Consider the following 19,287-nt stretch of genomic DNA (forward strand, 5'->3'; position numbering starts at 1 on the left):
CTTTTTAAAACTGTGGCTATGAGAAAATTTTAAATTACATATGTGGCTTGCATTACATTCTATTAGACAGCATGGATCTGTAACATAAATGTTTAAGGCATCAAACAACCAAACTTACAAATGAACACGTGAAACAAAACCACCTTTTTCACAATCCATACCCTGGAAGCTATAAAGAAAAAAAAGGCTTAAATTAAAATAAAAATAACACACAAAAAACACATATAAACACGTAACAAGAAAAAGTGTAAGAAGGATACAAAAGGAAAACACACAAAATTTACAGATAATTATAGCAATTTAAGAAATAAATTAGTAATTGTAAGAACTAATCACTGTAAAAGTAAACAAAATCAAATAATTCTACAAAATCAATGAGGTTTGGAGGAAAAAAATCTGTTAAGGGGCTTTGAGAAAAGTTATTTACTAACAAAATGCTCAGTGTACAAAAATCATGTATCCTCACTCTTGAAAACAGGTAAGTCAGATTAAGAGAAATCATGGGTTTATAAACCTGCATACCCTTGGCCTTCTACACTTCTGTATTCTATATTCGGCCTTCAGAATTTCAAACAGTAGGTTTTTTTCAAAAGGGGAACCAACTTAAACTAAATGACAAGGCATACTTATATTATCAGGAAAGAAACACTGGAGTTTGTCCTATTCCATAAACTTGGCACTGACTAAAGAAAAGAGAAACCCTCATTCTCTATGCATGAGAATGAGTGGTATAGTATTTCTCAAAGTGTGGTCCAGGGGCTTCAGTCCCCGAAGAGGACTTTGTGAGATCAAAACAATCTTCATAATAATTTTAAGTGATTTTTCTTGTTTACTTTCATTCTCTCAGTGTTTTCCAGAGACTACATGTGATAAGAAATGATAAGAAGCCATTGTCTTTTATTAAACCAGACATTAAAGAGATTTGCAAAAATGTAAAACTATGCCATTCTTCTAAGTTTTTTGTTGTTTGGGAAAGTAGTTATTTTTCATTAAAAAAATGCTATTTAGGAACTTCCCTGGTGGTCTAGTGGTTAAGACTCTGAGCTCCCAATGCAGGGGGCTCAGGAACTAAGATCCCACAAGCCCTGGTGAGGCCAGAAAAAAAAAATTAGAATTAACAAGTAATGGGGTTTTAAATTCATTTTTTTAAGTATTTTTTTCAAACTTCCCAGTTTTAATTTCTAAAATGCTCAATATAGATACAACACACACAAACAAAAGCTCTTTGAGAGTCCAATAAATTTTAAGAATATAATGATGTTCTAAGGCCAAAAAATTAAGTACCACTGACTGTACAAGAGATAAATGACAATACACACACACACATACACAAAGCAACCTCTTCCTACCTCTGCTCTGAAAGACCATTACTGCTATTTATACCACAGAAATTTCTAACAGTTCAAACTCTCTAGTGACGAGTAAAGAAAGTCTGGTGGGGGTAAAACTAGAGAGGAACTCAAAGGCAAAGAAATTAAGTGCTTCCTTTTCAGCTAGAAGGCTGTCATTCTGATTGGAAGGCAAAATTCTAGGCAAGTAGAGATGTTTCAAAATTAACTAACCTCCATGTTTATGCCATAAGCAATAATTTAATGCTTTCACACTATCCCCACAGCTGCTTGAAAATTCATACAAATCCCTGATTTATTCAATACCAAAACTAGATTCTCAGAGGTTGATATGCGTATCTTCAGTGAAAATTTGAGATTACTTTATATTACCTTCATCCTCAAACTGTTAGCCTACCAATGTTAAACCCTATGTAGAAAATGCCATACTTGTATACTAAAAAGAAAATGCAAGGCTTACCACAGATAAAAATAGAATTAATTTCTGAGTCATAAAATTCCTCACAATTTCTTTAATCTATAAAGTAAAAATCTTTTATTCAACAACCTCAAAGTGACAAACTTAATCTAAAAGGAAAGAAAAATTAAAAAACAGACCAACTTTATTAGCTCTATTTGCAGCCCTTTTACCCTGAGATACTCTGCTCAATTGAGAAACAATTAAGTCTAATATTAGAGAAAAGGCTGCATAAGTTAACTAATTTGTTTAGTACTGGAAATTCTTTCTTATCTATCAAAATGTTTTTATAACTCAGTACCAAACTGCCAATGACCATTTAACTAAGCTTTTAGGAAGGTTCTGGGTCCTCCAGCCTCCCAGTTGGCATCTGTTATCTAAATTACTTCATTTTTCAGGTATGTTTAGCATTTAGTCATCCTATAATAAAAAGAACCCTTATGAGAAAAAAAATCACTCCTGTTTCAATGCTATTTTTTCATCAGAAGATTTTAATTTAATGCTCCTCTGCTTATTCCTCACAAGTAAAAGTAGTCCAAGAGTGATGTCATGGAAAACAGCTTCCCTAGCCTTTAGAGATTGGATCCAGTGAGAATTCTAGGAAAAGCCTCTACTGGGGAATAAAACCCCAAATCTTTTAAGTTACTTTCTAACATGAAATCATCAATACTATAATGTTAACATCTTAGTTTTATACAAGAAGTAAACAACTAAACTGAACCTTCTGGAAGGTCTTGATGTTATGATACGGATTTCCTGTAAATCTTTTAAGTGATGCAGAATCATTAACTAAATTCAATGATCTTATCAGAGACAAAGAATAAATCTTCTATTCGTTTCTATCTGCTTCATTGATTCAGCCAGATGAATTTTAAAGGGCTTATATTAAAAACAGAAAGTCTGCAGAAATATCTTGCCTTTTCTAGTTTCTTTATTCCAAAGTTAAAATTTTTAATTCTGAAAAGGCCTCCCACTTTTGGACCAGCGGCAGTATGTATGTATATGTGTGTATATATACACACACACACCCCCATGGCAAAGATGAACTATGAGAGTTTCTCCAGTGATTCCTAGAACAGCAATAATAAATAATAATTATCTCCTAATTGCTGCCCCTTGTTCACCCTGTCCCAGACACACCAGCCTCTTTGCTGCTTCTTGAAAACCAGTCACACGCCCACCTTAAATTCCCTAAACTTGTCGTTCCCTCTGAGTGGATCACTAATCCCAACATACATGGCTCCCTTTAGGTCTTTAATCCAGTGTTTTATCTTGGTGAGGCACCCCCCCAACCCCTCTTTAAAAGTGAAAACCACCCACCCACCCTATGCAACAGAAAAATTTCCTTTTCCTTTTCTATTTTTCTCCACAGTATACTAAATGAGATACAGGCTATGTTCCTTATTCAGTTTATTTTTCTGTTGTCAACCCACTCCAGTGTTCTTGCCTGGAGAATCCCAGGGACGGGGGAGCCTGGTGGGCTTCCGTCTATGGGGTCACACAGAGTTGGACACGACTGAAGTGACTTAGCAGCAGCATTCACTGTTGTATTCCCAGAACCTTTCTAGGAACGCTGCTTGGCACACAATAAGTGCTTAATAAATACTTGTAGGATGAATTAGATAAGTCTAACTCTCACAACCCTCCATGTTCGCTAACCATCCCTGATTTAGAGATGAGAAAAATCAAAACTCACGGGGGTTAAGTAACTTGCCCAAGGCTATGATTCCTAATAAGATGGGGCCAGTCTGACTTCAGAGCCTTGGAGTTTAACCACTATCCTGCAATCTTTCACCAATAACTGCCTTTCATGTCTCTTCAGTTAAAAAAAAACCCAAAAAAACCCCACATCAGAACTTTCCTGGAGGTGCACTGGTTAACACTCCCCGCTTCCAATGCAGGGGGTGCAGGTTCGATCCCTGGTCTGAGAACTAGGATTCCACATGCAGTGTGGCATGGCCAAAATTTTTTAAAAATTAGGGGGTAAAAAAGTCCACACAGACTAAAAGTGAAAGTCGCACAGTCGCATCCGACTCTTTGCGACCCCATGGACTTAATTCTCCAGGCCAGAATACTGGAGTGGTTAGCCTTTCCCTTCTCCAGGGGATCTTCCCAACCCAGGGATCGTACCCAAGTCTTCCGCATTGCAGGCGGATTCTTTACCAGCTGAGCCACAATGGAAGCCCAAGAATACTGGAGTGGGTAGCCTATTCCTTCCTCAGCGGATCTTCCCCACCCAGGAATCGAACCGGGGTCTCCTGCATTGCAGGCAGATTGTTTACCAACTGAGCTATCAGGGAAGCCCACAAAGACTACAGCATTCCAATTCAAAGGAAATATATTCTAATAAATTAATCCAACCCCTCCTAAGCTACAGACTTATTCTCCTCACAGTTAATGTTTTTCACTCTCAAAACATTTAAAATAGGAAAAGGCAAATTTGACAACTGACGTGCTACATAATTTGGGGAGCCCAGGGCAAAATGAAAATGCGGGACCCCTCGTTCAAAAGCTGGAAAAAAGTGTCATTAAAGGTACTAAAGTATTAAAAAAAAAGGTACTAAAGTATAAACCTTTCTCCTTTCTTCTGAGGTCTCTCTCTACATATCATGGTGTTCTTTTAATTTGCTGTTTAATGCATTCTAAGTAAAGATAAATCAGAAATTTACATTATCATGAATTTTACTGTTCATCTTTATATTGTACAATACCAGTTTTACGTGCTGATTATTAAACCAAGTTTGGGGTTCTTCTGGACACCCATGAAGCCACACCAGTCTTGGTTCCAAAATTTTAGCCCCAGGTAACCCAGATCAAGGCAAAGAGATGGCCAAACTTTGAAATTCCCAATAAAGCAATGATTTGCCAAAATTTTATCTTCAGGACAAGCAATAAGTCCAAGGTATAAAAGCTAGCACAGTAAAGTAGGCTCTTCCTCTTGCTAATTTAATCCTGCCGCCTTATATTATTCTGCCTTTTTTAAAAAAAAAAACAAAAGCATATTCAGAAAGACAATCGGTATTGGATTATAAATAAAACATTCAGGAAAAAAACTCAGAAAACCCATTTATTAGCTAAAACTAACTATATATTTTAAAAAGCTTCTCTTTCACTTTTTATGACCCATTTTAAAAAGCCAGACCATATATTTTTAATGTGCCAAATAAGAATGATCCCATACTGTTACAGATATATATTATAAATTCTGACAAAAAATTTCGATTTTTCAACCCACAAGTGTATTTCATTATCCCCCCCAAGCTAATCAGCAATAAAAAGTGCAAATTAACATCCCTTACCATAGAAAACCTGGTTCTTACTAAGTGTGGTGATGAATAAAAAGAGAATTAAATTACATAAACACTACATTAAGTGTCAAAAAGCTGAGATTTTCTACACATTTCTAAATCTATTAGTTACAGAAATCCGAATGCATGTACAAGCTCTCCAAAAACAATTTTCAAATTAGTAGAGATATTCAGGCATCTTGTTTCCTAGATATGAAAAACAGGCAATAAAAATTAAGGTATATAGCTTAACAGCATTTTCCAAATGACAATTTTATCAAGATATTAATTTTGACAAGAAAAATGTAAATTCGAAAAACAGAAAAGACTCAACAAATGCAAGGTGTTTAATATTCCGAGTAAGCAAAAGGGCATAAGCGGCCTAGAAAAATGAAAAGCAAAGCACCTCAGAAACGTTAAATTTGAATTAAAGAATACCGTTATTTAAATAAGCAGTTAGCATTTCGGAGGAAGAAGGCCAAACAACGTGACTATATCTAATCGATTCAGAGCAGAGCTTTACTAATTTCCGTCCTTATCGCTTATACTTATAATATAGGGAAAAAAGAGGCAGCAACAGTTAGCCACTACAACATCCACCACTCTGGCAAAGGTTACTTTAAAAATTGCCTTGCATTTTTACAACACTTTACAGCTACGGATTATTTTCACATATATGACCTCATACAGTCCTCACTACCCTGTGATGTGGCTATTACCGACTCGATTTCATAGATAAGAAACCGAGGTTCGGTAAGCGATTTTCTCAGAGTCACCTAGTCGAACCCAGACCTTCTGATTTCGCGTTTTATGCCTCGCATTTCGCATAGTTCTATTTCAGGCAAAAATAGCATTTTTAAAGGGAAGGAGCGGGATAGGGAGAAAATAATCATGGTACCTGCAGCTGTGTGCTGCAAAAAATGGCTGAATTATGCTTCTTCCTTTTTTTTTTCTCCTTGGGAAAAAAATTAGATTTCAAACAATCTAAGTAAACTCAAATTAGATCCCGGCGTCAACCAAATGTGCGACTGGGGTCAGTGAAGAGGGGCTACCGAATCCGAGCCGAGCGCGGAGCCGCGGACGAAGCCCGGGCTTCCGCAGGCCGGAGGGCCAGGGGCGGCTACGCACCTCGGGGGTCTGTCCAGCCTCTAGTGGACGGCAGTCTGCATCAGGAAGAAGCGGGCCAAAGGGCCGGACGGTGGGCGGTCGGGCGCCGGGACGGCACTCGGCAGGCTCCTCGAACGTCTACAAGAAGCCGCTCCCGGGCCGAGCCGGGGCGCTCTGGCTGGGGGCGAGACTGCGCGCCTGCGGCCCCCACGAAACCAGTCCTGGGAAAGAAGACAGCACTGAGGAGAGATTCGAGACAGTCGGGCGAGGCGGAGCGGCGTCGGGGCCGGGGCCGGCCTTGCCAACGCCAGGGGCTTCGCAGCGCCCGGCGGGGTTCGGAGGGAGGGCCGACGCGGGGCCTCGGGCGGAGAGAGGGGCTGGGGGGCCGCGGGGAGCAGGAGAAGCACCGGCGGCGAAGACGTCGACGACGGCGTCTCCGGGCTTCTGCCCCAGAGCGCGCGGAGCCTCAGGATCACCCACGCCGGGGGTGGAGGAAGGCGGGAAAGGGGCGGGAAAGGGGCGGAGCTTGAGGGGCCACGAGCCAGGGGCCGCTCCGGGCCGCGCGCCCCCTGCGGGCCGCGGGAGCCGCCCGGGGCCCGCCCAGGGAGGCGGGGCCCGCCGGCAGGGGGCCCGGTGCGCCGTCGTACAACGCGGAAGCCTGCCACGCGGGTAGGGCGGTCGAAGGGTGGGAAGCCGAGAGTTGGAACGCAGGCCCGGGAGGCACCCTCGGCCCCCGCCGGCGCCTCGAGGGGGCCCGCGCGCGGGCAGCGGCCTGGAGGGTGTTTACCTTCCCCCTGGTCGAGCGCCAATGCCGCCATCTTTCAGCCCAGCGCGCGTCACTTCCGGCGCCGCGGGAGCCGGAGCGGGTGTGGGAGCGGGGTGGGGGCAGGGCTGTCCCACACCCGCGGGGCCCCACGTTCTGCCCGCCACGCCAGCGGGCCTCACGGAGGGAATAAAGCGGGCGGCGCTGCGGCCGTGGGCCCGGCCCAACGCGGTTTCCCGTGCGGCTTCGCCGTTGGGGCTGAGAACTCTCGGCAGTGCTGGTCCCCTCGCCGCGGTCCCACTTGATTTGCACGAGCGGTGGGCTCGAGCCACTGTGGTGCGCCCACCCTCCACAAGTTGAGGGTTAGGAAACCCGGAAAATGTCTTTTCGCGTCTGGCACACGGTGGGGGTGGGGGACTCAGGGACGATATGGAGGGTGCTTTGCGGTATCTACCTGTGTTATAAACGTGACTACATCTGCGCCAAATGACATCATTGTTTTAAAGGCAACTTGCAGCGGACTGTTGCGTCATAGTTCCACTTGGCTAGTTGCACAACAGTTACACGGTTCAGAAGTACATTTCCCAGAGGTGAGAAAATTCATAGAAGCCAGCATGTCTGCACCACACAGAAATGCCGGATCTAAAAATCCTGTTCTGTTTCTATTTGCGTCAAAATAGATGGCAAGAACGAACATTCAGAGAGCAGTGATTTTAAGGGTTGTTGTTCGTTTCTGACAAATCGGCTCTAGAGGTGTAGCTCATGCTTTTTACATACCGCCTTCTCTTGATTTAATAATTTAAAACTGCATTACAGGACTGTTTTGTAAATTTATTGTTGTGAAATCTCTATGTGGGAAAAGTGTAGATGACAGAAAAACACAGTTGGAAGCCAGTGGTTCTACAGTTAACCTTAAGTCATCCATTGCCCATTTCTGATCCTAAACAGAAATTTCTCTTACCCCCACCCCCCGCCGCCATTTTCTCTTCAGACCAATAAATATCCCGAAGAAGTCACAGTGAGATGTATGGCTGAAAGCGATCATTAATCTCTTTCTAGCAAACTTGAATATGCCATGTTTCCCAAGAGGCCAGAATAGCACACGGTGTACCATTTTGCTGAAGTAGTCTACTTCGTGGGAAAAAATAAGCGAATCACTCTCATCTTTTGAAAATAGGGAAATACGCGTCCCTTTTCTAATTTAAAGTATAAAACCAGCTTTTAAAAACTGTAAGTCATAAAATAACTTTAAAACGGCATAGATTCAACTTTGCACATCCAAAAGCGCTGGATTTTTATTTTTGCACATTAGCTAACAGACATACATCTTAAACTATGCATTACGGAGTGGCACTGACCTGTTGGAGAGGGACTTCTGTTCCTTATTCAAGCGGGAACTGAAATGTATCTGTATTCTGAGCAGCAGGTGTACATATAATCGCAGTGGGGGGACATCATGAGCTGTTGCCTTCGACGCGCTCCTTTTTTTTTTTCAAGATTTATTTATTTATTTTTGGCTGTGCTGGGTCGTCTTTGCTACGTGGGCTTTCTCTAGTTTCAGCAAGCGGGGGCTACTCTTTCTTGCATGTGCAGGCTTTTCATTGCAATGACCTCTCTCGTTGTGGAGCATCCGCCCTAGGGCGCTCTCGGGCTCTAGAGCACAGGCTCAGTAGTTGTGGCATATGGGCTTAGTTGCTCTGGGGTATGTGGGATCTTCAGGGACCAGGGACCGAACCTGTATCTCTTGCACTGCAAGGCAGATTCTTAACCACTGGATCAATAAGGAAGCCCCATCAGTACACTCCTTATTATGATATTTCATGGTTTTATTTGTGAAATTTCATCAAGTCCAAAATGTGTGTGTATATAGTTTCTGAAACTGAGCCATGTCTTTCCACCAATCTTTATATTTACTATGTAGAGCCCACCCCTGAAAAAAAGTTACCTTCACTCACTGATGCCTCCCTCACTACCACTTTTTAAAATGTGTTTTAAAACAAAATTTTAAAAAAGAAGCATAATACATTTTTTAAAGTGAGTTTTATGGGAAGGTCTTACTATAATAAGAAGCATTGCGCTTCTAAGAGACCAACCAAAGTAAAACCACATCTTTTAAATTAACTTCTCCAAGTGATTCCTGTCTTCAGTTCTTTTCCTCACTGGAAAGTAATAGGAGCTCCTGAATGCCTTGAGGGCATCCTTTCACACTGATAGAGCCCCATGGGGGAGGTGGAAGCTGCTTTTCCTAGCCGGCTGGCTTACTTGTTAAGAATACAGTCCTCAAACCAGGTATCTAGCAGTCCTGAAGCATGCTAGAGGCTTGGGACTGGGAGTGGTGGAGTTGGAAGGACGTTCCCAGCCAGGGATTCTGAGGATTTAGGATACTGTATAAACGACTGAGCGACTTCACTTTCACTTTTCACTTTCACACATTGGAGAAGGAAATGGCAGCCCACTCCAGTGTTCTTGCCTGGAGAATCCCAGGGACGGGGGAGCCTGGTGGGCTGCCGTCTAAGGGGTCACACAGAGTCGGACACGACTGAAGCGACTCAGCAGCAGCAGCAGCATATCCACTATAACCCCTCCTCTCCATTTTTTTAAGGGTCTTTTCATTTTTATTTACTTATTTGGCTGTGCCGGGTCTTAGTTGCGGCTTGAGGGATCTCCGTTGTGGCATGCGGGATCTTTAGCTGCGGCATGTGAACTCTTAGTCACCACATGTGAGATCTAGTTCCCTGTTGCTCAGTTGTGTCTGACTCTTTGCAACCCCATGGACTGCAGCACTCCAGGTTTCCCTGTCCTTCACCATATCCCGTAGTTTGCTCAAACTCATGTCCATTGAGGTAGTGATGCCATCCAACCATCTTGTCCTCTGTCACCCACTTTTCCTCTTGCCCTCAATCTTTGCCAGCAACAGGTATTTTCTAATGAGTCAGCTCTTCACATCAGGTGGCCCAGGTATTGGAGTTTCAACTTCAGCATTCCTTCCAGTGAATATTCAGGATTGATTTCCTTTATGATTGACTAGTTTGATCAAAGGGACTCTCAAGAGTCTTCTCCAACACAGTTTGAAAGCATCAATTTTTCAGTGCTCAGCCTTCTTTATGGTCCAACTCTCACATCCATACATGACTACTGGCAAATCCATAGCTTTGACTATATGGACCTTTATTGGCAAAGTAATGTCTCTGACTTTTAATATGCTGTCTAGGTTGGTCATAGCTTTCCTTCCAGCGAGCAATTGTCTTTTAATTTCATGGCTGCAATCAGTTATTTTGGAGCCCCCAAAAGTAAAATCTGTCACGGTTGCCATTGTTTCCCCATCTTTTTGCCATGAAGTGATGGGACCAGATGCCATGATCTTAGTTTTTTGAATGTTTAGTTTTAAGCCAGCTTTTTCACTCTCCTCTTTCACCTTCATCAAGAGGCTCTTTAGTTCCTCTGCGCTTTCTGCCATAAGGGTAGTGTCATCTGCATATCTGAGGTTATTGATATTTCTCCTGGCAATCTTGATTCCAGCTTGAGCTTCATCCAGCCTGGCATTTCACATGATGTACTCTGCATGTAAGTTAAATAAGCAGGGTGACAATATACAGCTTTCAGGTACTCCTTTCCCAATTTGGAACCAGTCCGTTGTTCCATGTCCAGTTCTGACTGTTGCTTCTTGACTTGCATACAGGTTTCTCAGGAGAGAGATAAGATGGTCTGGTATTCCTATCTCTTTAAGAATTTTTCATAGTTTGTTGTGATCCACATAATTGAAGGCTTTACCATAGTCAATGAAGCAGAAGTAGATGTTTTTCTGAAATACTCTTGCTTTTTCTATGATCCAAGAGGTTTTGATAATTTGATCTCTGGTTCCTGTGCCTCTTCTAAATCCAGCTTGTACATCTGGAAGTTCTCAGTTCACATACTGTTGAAGCCTAGCCCTTGAAGGATTTTGAACATTACCTTCCTAGCATGTGAAATGAGTGCAATTATATGGTAGTATGGACATTGTCTGGCCTTGCCTTTCTTTGGGACTGGAATAAAAACTGACCTTTTCCAGTTCTGTGGCCACTGCTGAGTTTTCCAAATTTGGTGGCATATTGAGTGCAGCACTTTTACAGCATCATCTTTTATGATTTGAAATAGCTCCACTGGAATTCTATCACCTCCACTAGCTTTGTTCATAGTGATGCTTCCTAAGGCCCACTTGACTTCACAGTCCAAGGCGTTTGGCTCTAGGTGACGGACAGATCACACCACTGTGGTTATCCAGGTCATTAAGATCTTTTTGTAGAGTTCTTCTGTGTATTCTTGCCACCTCTTTTTAATATCTTCTGCTTCTGTTAGGCCATACCATTCCTCTCCTTTATCAAGCCCATCTTTGCATGAAAAGTTCCCTTGGTATCTCTAATTTTCTTGAAGAGATCTCTAGTCTTTCCCATTCTGTTGTTTTCCTCTATTTCTTTGCATTTATCACTGAGGAAGGCTTTCTCATCTCTCTTTGCTATTCTTTGGAACTCTGCATTCAAATGGGTATATCTCTCCTTTTCTCCTTTGTCTTTCGATTCTCTTCTTTTCTCAGCTATTTGTAAGGCCTCCTCAAACAACCATTTTGCATTTCTTTTTCTTGGGGATGGTTTTGATCATTGCCTCCTGTACAGTGTTACGAGTTTCCATCCATAGTTCTTCAGGCACTGTCTATCAGATCTAATACCTTGAATCTGTTTGTCACTTTTACTGTATAATCATAAGCGATTTGATTTAGGTCATACCTGAATGGTCTAGTGGTTTTCCCTACTTGCTTCAATTTCAGTCTGAATTTTGCAATAAGGAGTTCATGATCTGAGCCACAGTCAGCTCCTGGTCTTGTTTTTGCTGACGTTATAGAGCTTCTCCATCTTCGGCTGCAAAGAATATAATCAATCTGATTTCGTTGTTGACCATCTGGTGATGTCCATGTGTAGAGTCATCTCTTATGTTGTTAGAAGAGAGTATTTGCTATGACCAGTGCGTTCTCTTGGCAAAACTCTGTTAGCCTTTGCCTTACTTCATTTTGTACTCCCAGGCCAAGTTTGCCTGTTACTCCAGGTATCTCTTGACTTCCTACTTCTGGATTCCAGTCCCCTATGGTGAAAAGGACATCTATTTTTGGTGTAAGGTCTTGTAGGTCCTCATAGAACTGTTCAGCTTCTTCAGCATTAGTGGTTGGGGCATAGACTTGGATTACTGTGTAATTGAATGGGTTGCCTTGGAAACAAACAGATCATTCTGTCAATTTTGAGATTGCACCCAAGTACTGCATTTCAGACTCTTGTTGACTATAAAGTCTGCTCCATTTCTTCTAAGGGATTCTTGCCCACAGTAGTAGTTATAATAGTCATCTGAATTAAAGAAGCCCATTCCCGTCCATTTTAGTTCACTGATTCCTAAAATGCCATTGTTCACTTTTGCCATCTCCTGTTTGACCACTTCCAATTTACCTTGATTCATGGATCTAACATTCCAGGTTCCTATGCAATATTTTTCTTTAGAGCATCAGACTTTACTTTCACCACCAGGTACATCTGCAACTGGGCGTTGTTTCCACTTTGGCTCAGCCTCTTTGTTCCTGTTGGAGCTATTTCTCCTCTCTTCTCTAGTAGCATATTGGGCACCTACCAACCTGCAGGGTTCATCTCTCAGTGTCATATCTTTTTGCCTTTTCATACTGTTCATGGGGATCTCAAAGCAAGAATGCTGAAGTGGTTTGCCATTCTCCCTGACCAGGGATCAAACCTAGGCCCTCTGCATTGGGACCTCAGAGTTTTAACCACTGGACCACCAGGGAAGTCCCTCTCTATCTCTCTCTCTCTTTTTATTTAAATAAATCGAGGCTTTTCAGAAATCCAGAGTCTGCAGTAATTATCTTGGTAATCACTTTTCATGTAACTAATGTCCACCCCAGTCTCAGGGAATCAGAGTTACACCCTCAGGAAAACCTAATAAAGCTGCACATGCATTTTCTTTCCTTTTGAAAACTTTTGCCAAGCACTCCATAGCTCTTCATGAAGAAGTAACTTGTGGGATCCAGTCTCTCTCAGTCTTTCAGGGCCCACCAGTATCCCCCAAATCCATACAGACTTCTTCTGTGAGTCCACACCAAGACCTGTACACTGACCAATTCAACAGGTTGGCGGCTCTTGCCCTAAGCATTATCTCCCGGTCACTATCCCAGATGAGTGCTAAGTTGCTCAGTTGTGTCCTCTTTACGACCCTGTGGACTGTAGCCCACTAGGCTCCTCTGTCCATGGGATTCTCCAGGCAAGAATACTGGAGTGGGTTGCCATGCCCTTCTCTAGGGGATCTTCCCAACCCCAGGATTGAACTCGCCTCTCTTCTGTCCCCTGCATTGGCAGGCAGGTTCTTTACCACTAGGTACCCCTGAGAGGCCCTAACCCAGATGGAGCCTTCAACATGCAATCTGAGGGTCCCCAGATTTTCCAGCCTTGACAGTTTGTTGTTTTAACAGCCAAATAGAATAACTTGAATCTTTATGTTGCGTGACTAATAGGAAATTGGTGTTTTCATGAATGTTGGAGGACTCCTGGTTAATGTTTCCCCATCTCAATTATCACTGGTCACGTGTCACTTGAAATGGCCCTTCTTAGCTTCTCTCCTATTACTTCTGGCCTTCTGGTCTGTCACCACCTCTCCACATTTCTCCAACTCTCTCCTTGCACTTCATGACACACAAACTTAATTTTCCGTACACTTCCCTAGGAAAGCAAAAGCCTAAAGCCTTCACAAAGAAACTTCAGTCTTTTTAAAAACAGGTCACAGGTTCTAGAGATCCTTGCACAGGGATTTTCTCTTTGATCATCTCAAAGTCAGATCTGGACAATTTGGTGTGAACCCATTGTTAAACATATCAGTTGTTTCTCCCATCTCTCTTCCCAAATCTCATGAGCCCCCAGACCCATCCCCTGGGCCCAGCTAGGAGAATACGAAATCCAAAAGGGTTGTGGACGCGAAAAGAAGCAAAGGCCCTTCCAAGGGCCCTCCCCTCATGAAACTGTGTCAGAAATATTTACACATGTGGCATTTCACCAATATAGGGAGCCACCACACCACCGAAAGGAAAACTGAAGTGATAATTTATATCTTTATGGTCAATAAGACTCAACACTGTGATTCTTCCAGAAACCCAATGCGTCTTCATATTTCACTTCCATCCTTAAGGCCCTGGCAAACAATTCTCTGCTGGCAGTTGTTAGAGGAACTGCTTTGCACCTGTGGTCAGCCAAAAGGGGTTCAAAACTATTCAGGTTTGGTTTCAGAGTCCCTAACACATGGTGGGAGAAGGAAATGGCAACCCACTCCAGTGTTCTTGCCTGGAGAATCCCAGGGACGGGGAGCCTGGTCGGCTGCCATCTATGGGGTCGCACAGAGTCGGACACGACTGAAGCGATTTAGCAGCAGCAGCAGCAACACATGGTGACAGGTTTAGACAGCATGGGGTGCTGCATGTGCAATCACAAATGAGAAGATGCAGTCTAGGGTTCAACGGGTCAAGCAAGGCTCCTCAGAGGCAGTGATTGCTAAGTACAGTCCAAAGGGAAAGGGGAAAGGGAAATGGGTAAAGGACACCCATGGGGCAGTGCCTTTCAGGCCTGAAAGAGTCAGCCAGGCACCTTTATTTAGAGAACCGCCAAAAGTTTAGTAGAGTCACAGTAGGACATGAAGGGGAGAGGGAAAAGAAGCAAAACTCAGGAAGGCTGGCATGTGTAGACCTTGGCACTCAGGGCTTCTACCCTCCTGTGTCACCTCTTGCCTCATGCTCTTTCCACTGTGTTATGTTATTATGTGTCCTCAGTCACTCAGTCCTGTTCAACTCTTCGTGACCCCATGGACTGTAGCCCACCAGGCTCCTCTGTCCATGGAATTTTCCAGGCAAGATTGCTGGAGTGGGTTGCCATTTCCTGCTCCAGAGGATCTTCCTGATCCAGGGAACAAACCCATGTCTCTTGGGTCTCCTGCATTGGCAGGCAGATTCTTTACCAACTGAGCCACCTGGGAAGACCATTATGTTGTTATACTAATTAACATATTAAATGATCTTTACACTGTTGCATTTTTTTACTCCTAGTTAATTAAATAAATTGTTCACTTATAATCTACTATACTCATTTACTTATTCATGTCATAAGTATTTATGAGTGCCTTTGTTGTTGTTCAGTCTCGATAAGTTGCATCCGACTCTTTATGACCTCATGGAGTGCAACTCACCGGGCTTCCCTGTCCTTCACTATCTTCCAGAGTTTCCTCAGACTCATGTCCATTGAGTTAGTGATGCCTCCAACCATCTCCCTGGTGACTCAGACGGTAAAGAGACTGCCTGCAGTGCAGGAGATCTGAGTTCGATCCCTGGTTCGGGAAGATCCCCTGGAGAAGGAAATGGCAACCCACTCCGGTATCCTTGCCTAGAAAATTCCATGGACAGAGGAGTCTGGCAGGCTACAGTCCATGGGGTCACAAAGAGTCGGACACAACTGAGTGACTTGACTTTCTTTCCAACCGTCTTATCCTCTGTCACCCACTTCTTCTCTCGCCCTCAATGTTTACCAGCATCAGGATCTTCCAGTGAGTCAACTCTTCACATCAGGTGTGCAAAAGTAGTGGAGCTTCAGCTTCAGCATCAGTCCTTTCACCAAATATTCAGGGTTGATTTCCTTTAAGGTTGACTGGTTTGATCTCCTTTCTATCCACGGGACTCTCAAGAGTCTTCTTCAAGATCACAATTCAAAAGTATCAATTCTTCAGCACTCAGACTTCTTTATGGTCCAACTTGGACATCTGTATGTGACTACTAGAAAAAACCATAGCTTTGACTATACGTACCTTTGTTGGCAAAGTGACGTCTCTGCTTTTTAATACACTGTCTAAGTTTGTTGTAGTTTTTCTTCCAAGGAACAATCGACTTTTAATTTCGTGGCTGGTCACCGTCCACAGTGATTTTGGAGCCCAAGAAAATAAAATCTGTCACTGTTTCCACTTTTTCCCCTTCTATTTGCCATGAAGTGATGGGACTGGATGCCATGATCTTCGTTTTTTGAATGTTCAGTTTTAAACAAGCTTTTTCACTCTCCTCTTTCACCCTCAAGAGGCTCTTTAGTTCCTTTTTGCTTTCTGCCATTAAAGTGGTATCATCTGCCTATCTGAGGTTATTGATATTTCTCCTGTTGACAGTCTTGATTCCAGCTTGTGAGTCATCCAGCTCAGCATTTCACATGATGTAATATATAATATGTAATATATATGTTTCTATATATATATATAGAAATTAAATAAACAGGTTGACAAAATATAGCCTTGAGATACTTCTTCCCAATTTTGAACCAGTTGGTTGTTCTATGTCCGGTTCTAACTGTTGCTTTTTGTCCTGCATACAGATTTCTCAGGAGGCAGGTAAGATGGTCTGGTATTCCCATCTCTTTAAAAGTTTTCTACAGTTTGTTGTGATCCACACAGTTAAAGGCTTTTTTTTTTTTTTTCTAATGATGTCTCTCTCCAAACAGGGACTGCAAGGTGGACACTTGGGACTCGCGACAAAGCACCATATTTTCCAGGTGAGGCATTCTGGCAGCTACCAGAGGACAGAGAAGCCCATGGCCAGCTCCGGGTCCAAAAGCGTAGCTTCACCTACACCAGGATCTCTACGCTCCCGCCGGAAACCAGACTCGCGGGCTTCTGGGAGGATCCCTAAAGGCTTTAGTATAGTCAATAAAGCAGAAGTAGATTTTTTTTAATTCCCTTGCTTTCTCTATGATCCAGCAGATGTTGGCAGTTTGATCTCTGGTTCCTCTGTCTTTTCTAAATGCAGCTTGTACATCTGGAAGTTCTCAGTTCACGTACTATTGAAGCCTAGCCCTTGAAGGATTTTGAGCATTACCTTGCTAGCATGTGAAATGAGTGCAATTGTATGGTAATATGGACGTTGTTTGACATTGCCTTTCTTTGGGATTGGAATAAAAACTGATCTTTTCCAGTTCTGTGGCTACTGCTGAGTTTTCCAGATTTGCTGGCATATTGAGTGCAGCACTTTTACAGCATCATCTTTTAGGATTTGAAATAGCTCAGCTGGAATTCCATCACCTCCACTAGCTTTCTTCGTAGTAATGCTTCCTAAGGCCCACTTGACTTCACACTCCAGAATGTCTGGCTCTGGGTGAGTAACCACACCATCGTGGTTATCTGGGTCATTAAGACCTTTTTCGTACAGCTCTTCTGTGTATGAGTGCCTACTATGCGCACAGTCCTGTTCTAAGCACTGCAGTTCTATCAGTGACACATGCATGAAAATCCTTACTCTCTTATAGACTACATAAGTCAGGCAATAACCGAATAAGCAAATTATACGGTCTCTTAGAATGTTACCATACAGGAAATCACAGAGCAGGATAAAGAGATGAGGGGTGTCAAGGAGGAGAGGTGTTTGCTTTTTAACTGGGATGACTGGGTAGTCATTTTAGCCTTGACTTAAAGGAGATAAGGGACCAGACTGTGTAAAGCCTTGTTGGTCATTATAAGGTCTTTGGTCTTTGGCCTTTTGAGAAATTACGAACCACTGGAAGGTTTTGAGAAGAGGAGTAATATGATTAACACTCAGACTGTTGTGTAAAAAATAGAACTTAGGCATAATGTAATATTCAATGAGACAACTATAGTTAACACTGTTGTATGGTATATTTGAAAGTTACTTAAAGAATAGATTCTAAAAGTTCTCATTACAAGGAAAAAAGTATTTTTTTCTTTTTCCCCCCTTCTATCTGTATGAGGTGATGGATGTTAACCAGACTTACTGTGGTAATCATTTCACAATATATGTAAGTCAAGTCATTATCCTGCATACTTTAAACTTATATAGTGCAGCAGGTCAGTTACGTCTCAATAAAATGGAAAGGGGAATAAAACACTGGAGGATAACACACACAGAAACAAAATGGTCAGTTAAAGAAAGAAATAGGCAAACAAGTGTGGAAGCAAGGAGATGGGTAAGGAGAGTATTCTAATAATGGAATGAAATGGGAGCCACAGTGGAGGCCTGAGAACTGGCCAGACTCTGTTCTTGAAGGTAGAGCCAACAGAATTTCCTGGATGTAGGGACAAAGGAAAAAGAGGTTGCAAAGAAGGGTGGAATTTTCATTTCCTGAGATCTGGAAAACTTCAAGAAGGAGCAGGTTTGAAGGGAATGGGAGAGAAAGGAGAAGGTGCGAGGGGTAGAACCTGGGGCATGCCAAGGGTAGGGAGCTATCCAGGAGAACTTTGGGATCTGGTCTAGGAGACTAGAATGTGGTACACTACAAGCTGCAGAGACAGGTACCATAAAGTGCTAAACATCCACCATCAATAAATGGTACAGTGAATGTCGCCATTTTTAAAATTAATTTTTGTTACAGTAGTTGATTTACAATGTTGTGTTCATTTCTGCTGTACAGCAAAATGAATCAGTTATACATATATTCACTCTTTTTTAGATTCTTTTCCCATATAGGTCATTACAGAGTATTGACTAGAGCTCCCTGTGCTATACAGTAGGTTCTTTTAGTTATCTGTTTTATATATAGCAGCGTGTGTATATCAGTCCCAATCTCCCAGTTTATCCCTGTCCCCTCCTTCAAACCCCCTTGAGAACTGTAAGTTTGTTTTCTACATTTGTGACTCTATTTCTGTTTTGTAAATAAGTTCATTTGTACCATTCCACATATAAGCGATTGATCTCGTGATATTTGTCTTTTTCTGTGTGACCTACTTCACTCGTGACAATCTCTAGGTCCATTTTAACTGAACATATTTACCTTGAAATACAGTGTTGACAAGGCCCTCTTGAAAATGAAAACATGAAAAAGAATAAACTTTTTAAAGGAATTAATCACTTTTGTGTTCCTTACAAACCAGTGAAAAATAACACTGTGTTTCAGAAGCCTCAGCATGGAAGCCAAATATTCATGACGTGTTTGGGAGATTACCAAGGGACTGAGGGGAAATAGAGCAAGGTCTGGAGTCTGGAGCACCAGGAGTCATCCAGGCAAAGGTAGAGAGCTGTCACAGAGAAGGAGTAGCCAGGGAGATGAGTAAAACAAAGAGGGTGATATGCTCGTTTAGCTAGAAAAGTACTGTAATTTGTTAAACATCCACTATCAAGCAAAGATAAAATTAATGTCATCAGTATAATGAAATATATTTACTTTGAAACACAGTACAGACAATTCCTCTTTGTAAATGAAAATGTTAAAAAGAATGAACCCTTTTCCTAAAGTTAATCTTTTTTGTCTTCTTTATTACTCAGTGAAAAGCAGC

At 42.4% G+C, this 19,287-nt stretch overlaps 2 protein-coding genes across 3 annotated transcripts in view; one reads left to right on the top strand and one right to left on the bottom strand.

Moving 5' to 3' along the window:
* Positions 1–7,025, bottom strand: part of KLHL15 (kelch like family member 15) — a 38,264-nt gene extending 31,239 nt beyond the window's left edge. Inside the window, exons 1-2 of one of the 2 annotated variants that reach the window (XM_055438014.2) lie at positions 6,988–7,025; positions 6,222–6,421 (exon numbers count right to left, since the gene is read on the bottom strand). The gene's annotated coding sequence lies outside the window, so the exon portion shown is untranslated. Of the gene's footprint in view, positions 1–6,221; positions 6,664–6,987 lie in introns of those variants that run through there. The other variant, XM_055438013.2, reaches the window with a different exon arrangement.
* On the top strand, positions 6,943–19,047 carry LOC148772982 (uncharacterized). Its single transcript, XM_088834548.1, has 2 exons — positions 6,943–7,553; positions 16,506–19,047. The coding sequence occupies exon 1, from the start codon at positions 7,009–7,011 to the stop codon at positions 7,321–7,323; it is 315 nt and encodes a 104-aa protein (XP_088690674.1). The 5' UTR covers positions 6,943–7,008; the 3' UTR covers positions 7,324–7,553; positions 16,506–19,047.
* Positions 19,048–19,287: the final 240 nt, after the last annotated feature.

This window comes from Moschus berezovskii, chromosome Y (assembly GCF_049115385.1).
Source record: "Moschus berezovskii isolate FMDL1 chromosome Y, NW_MosBer_1.0, whole genome shotgun sequence".
Classification (NCBI taxonomy): Eukaryota; Metazoa; Chordata; class Mammalia; order Artiodactyla; family Moschidae; genus Moschus; species Moschus berezovskii.